The sequence below is a fragment of the Aulonocara stuartgranti genome, assembly GCF_965226115.1.
Source record: "Aulonocara stuartgranti genome assembly, chromosome: 4".
NCBI lineage: Eukaryota > Metazoa > Chordata > Actinopteri > Cichliformes > Cichlidae > Aulonocara > Aulonocara stuartgranti.
Window position 1 is genome coordinate 10962954 of NC_138942.1, and position 6000 is coordinate 10968953.

Genomic DNA, 6000 nt, shown 5'->3' on the forward strand with positions numbered 1-6000 from the left:
TTGTGTTTCAGCCAAAATGAGCAAAGTGAGCTTTCAGAATCAAACGATACAGACGCTTATGTTTGCTTCCTGCTGACGTCTTATATCTCACACAAAGAAAACTAAAACATTAGCTTGCTCATATAGCTTTTTTGATTTCATCCTTCTTATGAGCATACTCTTTTTTTCCCTCCACTGTTATAGCTTCCTCTGTCAATGCTCCCAGTATTGCTCTAACATGTTGCTGTATTTGCTCTGTGGCAACCCCCAATTTGAATTTTCGTCTCCATGACGGCCTCATATTTGTGTCTGACTTTCATCTACAGTTACAACTCATCATGGCTCCATGCAGAGAAATCAGCACCGTGGAAATTGCTCTGTGTGCCAAAATATTACACTAATGGGTAATACTCATACAATCATGGGTATTTATTGCCACAAAATTTATAATAGAATGTTTCTCACCAGGAAATTGTGACCCGGAGTGATAAGCATTCATTATCAGTGTGATGTGTTTCCTCTAAACAGAGTAAACCTAAAGCTTCTCTCAGCTGTTCTCTTATTCACAAGGGGTTACCAGAGTAGATGCATCTGCATATTTGACTTGGCACAGACTTTTTTATGACGGATTCCCTCAAATAACCCCAGGGATATGAGTCTCCTCCTGGTTTTAACCCAGGATCTTAAGCATATTATACACGTGTTAACCACTACACTATGGAGCATGTAAGCCAAACCCTATGTTGACAGTATAGAATCCTGAATAACTCTTATTTAAACTAAATGTGTGATCATAGCTATAAATCATGATCATTTTTAATTTGCTCTGTTTTTTCTAACTTAAACCACAACAGAGTCAGATATAAGAGAATCAAATACAAACCTCATCAGGGGGAGGGAACAGGCCAAGCAGGTCATTGTGGCGCCCCTGCTGTCGTGCCTCGGTATTGCGGTGGTCCATGTCCTCTGCAGCTGTTTGTTCCAGCACAGTTGGCAGGAGAGCGTCTGGAGATGAATTCTTCAGGTCAAAGATGCTGGAGGCCCAGCTGCCGCGAGGAGTCTCATCGATGCTGACTGACCGCCGCTTTGCGTCATCCTGAACCACACAAGATTGAGAGGTGAGGTCATGTGTTTTTCTGTTTGATTTTTTCCCCCTTCCAGGCAAAGATGTGTTATAAGAATTACAATGCTACATATCCCATTACCCATCTGATATGACTCATGTGGGGAAAATGTAATAGACAATGGATAAGACATTTATCCATTAGTCATTTTTCATATAATTAGCTTGTTGACCAGAATACAACTCATACTGCCTTTCTCTGTGATAATGAGACACCCAGCAATCTGGCAACTCTATCTCTTAGCCTGTGTATTAAATGACAGCACTTTTAGTGTGTGACAGCTGGAAAACTTTTACTCCCGGCAATACTAAAACATGTTTCATGAACCTAACCTCACTGAACGCCCATCAGCATTTAAGATTACAGGGTCTTTGAACATCGCAGTCGTCTACCTGGTCTTCCTGGCGCTCAGCTGCAGCAGCCTCATCCAGTTCAAAGGTCTGTTTGACCAGCCCTCGTTGCCTCTCCCTCTGCCGCTCAGAGTTGTGAGGGGTGTATGTGGTGCTATAGAGCTGATATCTGAAGAAGAAGAAGAAGAAGAAGAAGAAGAGTTGTCCAACTAATAATGTAACTGTCAATCACATGTGGAGTGAACACAGAAATGTGGCGCACATTATTACAAAATAGATGAAACGCATACTGTAGGTTTATTTAGCTGACACCCCTACTGTGACCACTTACTTTCTTTGAATGACAAGCCAGTCATCTGTGTAGACAGCCAAGGCATCTCTCACTCTGGAATCCAGCGAGCTACATTGAAAAACACATGAATAATTGAGCAAAGCATGCTTTTAATATTTATGTTCACAGAGAGAAGGCTTTGTTCCTATCTGTAGTGATGTTTATCCATTACAGTGATATTAAAGCTCTGCTTGTGTAGTAATGTCAAGACCATAAATGGGACTTGAGAGTTTAGTATGAGGATTGTGCTGGCCATTAGCAGACTAGCGGACTTACTCCTCTTCCTCAGGCAGTGGGGGCTCCAGTGTATTGCAGTCTTTGTCCAGGTGGAGGAGCTCCAGGTCATCTGACGGGAACTCCATTAGCTGCTTGAGAGGGCCGGGCTCCACCCCGGGAGCATGACTGCTCACATACTCCTCAAAGTCCACCGGCTCAACCACCTCCGTCAGTGGAAGCTGTCAGTCAGCATTAAACTATTATGTACATATTACTATGATGTGCCCACAATTTCTAGCATTACCACTTTAATACAAAATCACAGAAAGGGTAAACATGTGAAAGCAATGGTTATCTTTTAATTAAGTGGCATTCACAGGAAAAAAATCAGCTTCTGGGGAGTTATTACATTTTTATTGGCATTTTTCACTAAATTCATCATGTCAGAGACTTCAATGCGTTCTTGCTTCTTATATTTACTCTTGGATCAGAGTAGCTTTGGATGATTAACCGTTCAAAATAATCCAGGTTTATTTACTATTGGAACTTATTGAGTTCATCCTCTGTCGGAAACAACCTTATAGCTCTCTTCTCCCTTTTAATTCAACTGTTTTCCTGACTGATTGTCGCACCCAAACAAAAGGTTTAACCAGCACATGGGTAGGGCTTCTGTGCTCGCAGCCAAAGCTTGTTTGAGAAGACCCCATTAGGAGTATCCCAAATTATTAATGACATAGACATACAACAGCAAAAACCATGGTTCTGATACCAAACAATAAAACGCAGTGCAAGAGATTACTTTCACAAATGCTGATCCGATTATTAAAAACTAGCCATGTTTAATATGGGAACCCACTACGACAGGAATGGCAGAAAAATATAAAAGATCCACACACGGTTGGTAAACAAAAACTTCCTGTACCACATATATATCTCTATATATCTCTATGCAAGCTAAAAAGAAAGAAAAATACTGTGTCTAAACAAGGTTATCCATTTCTTTTACAGTTTTGGTTTTCACTTCTCAATTTTGAACAAGGCATGTACTTTCTTTTTTATCTGTTTAATCAAAAGCAGAATCCCCCACAGGAACTACTGCTACAGCCCCTGTCTAAATGGAAAAAACCCTAAGTTGTTGTCATCTTTTTTTTCATATGGCCCAATTCACTGCAAGTAAAAACAAGGCTCTACTCCACAACCTATGTCTACCAGACTGTCTGTTAGAAGATCACAGAGAATTCTACATTTCTTCTGGGTTAATTAGAAACCATACTGGCATGTTTATAACAAGACACAAGACAATTTCCAAGACAAATCACCTGATATAACCATCCCTTCTTCTATTCTTAAGCGTTCATGGTGAGACCTTGCCTAGCTGTAGAACAACACAGCTGAGTGAGAGCAGGTATGCTTGCTTCAAAGCCACTTGCTGTGAACACTAATTAAAACTGCAATCACCTAAGTAACATCTTCCTCCTTGTATCTAAACTCAGTACTCATTTACAAAGTTACACCCATCCATTTCTGGCCTGACTAATTTGAGCTTCAGGGCTGCCGGGCAGTAACTCTGAGAGGTTAAACACAGGGTGACTCACAGGGTGGTGCGCGCCTCCTCGTTTCTTTGACAACTGAGGTGAGCCATAGTCTCTGGACACTTGTTTTCTGACCTCTGCAGCAACCGTCCTGAACAATAGAAAGGATTGCAGGTTAGAAATAAAACATGGGTGCAAATAACAAAATCAAAATCCAATTAAATGTAAGAGGTCATTCACATTTATTTATTTATTTTTACTTTAAAAAAAAAAGTATTTACATTTAACAGCTTAAGTGTCTACAACTATTCAGGAAGTGACGTCTGCACTTTCTCAAATCCTACCCCACAGAATCTGTGAACCCCTTATCACCGTTTTCATCTCCTGGTACTAGTAGCAATGCTGAAGGGCAGCAGCTGTTCTGAAAAGGGACCCGATCCGATCTCACAGAGCAGGCACAGAGCCAGAGCAGGCCTTTATGAACTAACGGCAAAGGGAGGCTTAAAGACAGACAAAGCGAGAGAAGGAAAAAAAAAAAACAATCCTTTCCCAGAGACAGCAAGCAGCTGCTCCTCTAGAACCACATGTCTGTTTCTTTCATATACACAGCTGCAAAGGCTTCAACATTTCTGCTGTGATTACATTGCTAAGGTTCATGTCATACATCAATCAAAACCACAAGGACTCCTTAAGACTAGTGACCTCCACTTCCATCTCCAATACAGAGCTAAGATCTCCTTGTGATGACAAATCAGGTTGAACTTTTAAGAACTAGTACTACATTACTGGCAATCTGGAAAGAGCTTCTGCAGCTTCTCTGCACACCTCCATTTAAAACAGGAAAAAGGAACATTATCAACTGCAAAGTCAACAGCCAGAACACCCCTTCCCACCCTTTCCTGCATCCGGCGCTAAACAATGCTCTTGGTCTCACTAAAAAGTCGGGATTTTAGGAATGGGGTGGGCGATTGAGAATTCCTCTTTAGGATGCGTTATAGAGAAATTATACACTTACATCAGAATGTAGCATCATGTTTATTTCTTGATGAAACGGACTATAAAATGAACTGATTGAAGCTGAGGTGAATAGCTAGGGGGGGAAACATTTGTAACAAACAGGGAGCTACTTCCCTACCAACACCTCCACACACCCACACAAGTTTTGGTGCAGTTGTTATTCAAACACTCAGGTGACAGGTGTGACGAGTTTTGACAATTTTACCTGGAATGTGATCACCATATGTTCAGTGTGATGAAACAGTGCATTTCTAACGCATGCAGCACCACTTTTAACGGAGAGGCAGAACCAGTTTACAACATGTAGAAACAGGTTACTAATATATTCCCACAAGGCGAAGTCTTTCTCTTATTATTACTCCGAAACAAATACTCCCACTTAAAGTACACACCTTAATAGCAGAGCAGCCTTTGGCTCGGCGCTGTTTTACTTAAGTAGCCCAATCATTGTTGACAACAAAGCTCTTACGATGCTACGACAACGTGTAGAAAACAGGTTATTAAACTCGCAAAAGTGCAAGACACCCATTAAGAAAGCGCAAACTACGTGACTAAACCCCTTTCTTGTGGTATTAGGCTACAGGTGTGTTTATACCAAGCGGTTTATGCTTTGTGATACCTTACAAATCCTAGCTTAGTGGCTATATGCACCGTCTCTCCTGCAGGTCATTCTCAAGCAAAGCAAGCGGCAGTGTAGTAGCCGTTAAACAATAACTTCTGTCACTGTCTCACCGGTTGATTTTATGAGCAAAAGCCCTCCTTTCGCTCGGAGTCGATGACATTTCTCGTCCCCATGTAAGGAAAAGTCTTCGAATAAAAACTGAAAGTGGTCTGCTCCTCTCGAGGTTTCGCTCTGTCCCGCTTGTGCAGGGATGCGGACTCTCAGACCGCTTCCTTCTCCACGCTGGGACCGGGCAGGGATCCCTACTTGTTCCTCCTAGCGGTCGGGAGCTGAACCGCGGCCGTGCTGTAAAGCATACCTATACTACATCCGGTATTATTTCAAAATAAAACGCGATCGTCTTTCCTTATTGGTTTTTCGATCAAAATAAACAGAGTTACAACACTACGTTTTCAGTATACATAACCAATAACCCTTTTTAAACACGTAAGAACTTTTAACATTACAAAATCTGATCTGCGCCTTTAAAATTGTACAATGCTGTGAAAAAATCACTTTACGTCCGGCCTCACTATCCTTCCGCGTCAGTTTGACCACTTTGCACAAAGAGGCTATCATGTCTACCATCTGCTAACGCAGAAATCTCACCTGACCGGTTTAGAGCGACCTGTTCATGCCGCATATCCACATCGGTTTAGGTTTCATTGGTTTCATTTCTGTTTAAAATTTAGGAAGTGGACCAAAAACATTTCAAGTCCTGTTACTTTCACAAAGAAGGTTTTCTGATAACATGACTTTGACCGTCATTAATAACTAGGTGGAAAAGGAC

General features: G+C 41.5%; 1 protein-coding gene across 3 annotated transcripts in view; it reads right to left on the reverse strand.

The window, feature by feature from the left end:
* Positions 1-5504, reverse strand: part of dock6 (dedicator of cytokinesis 6) — a 30905-nt gene extending 25401 nt beyond the window's left edge. For all 3 annotated transcript variants that reach the window (XM_082531882.1, XM_082531881.1, XM_082531880.1), the window contains exons 1-6: positions 5282-5504; positions 3596-3683; positions 2061-2239; positions 1785-1853; positions 1496-1622; positions 863-1075 (exon numbers count right to left, since the gene is read on the reverse strand). In XM_082531882.1, the coding sequence (XP_082388008.1) occupies positions 863-1075; positions 1496-1622; positions 1785-1853; positions 2061-2239; positions 3596-3683; positions 5282-5331 (726 nt within the window). In that variant the 5' untranslated portion in view covers positions 5332-5504. The remainder of the gene's footprint in view (positions 1-862; positions 1076-1495; positions 1623-1784; positions 1854-2060; positions 2240-3595; positions 3684-5281) is intronic.
* Between the last annotated feature and the right edge of the window lie 496 nt (positions 5505-6000).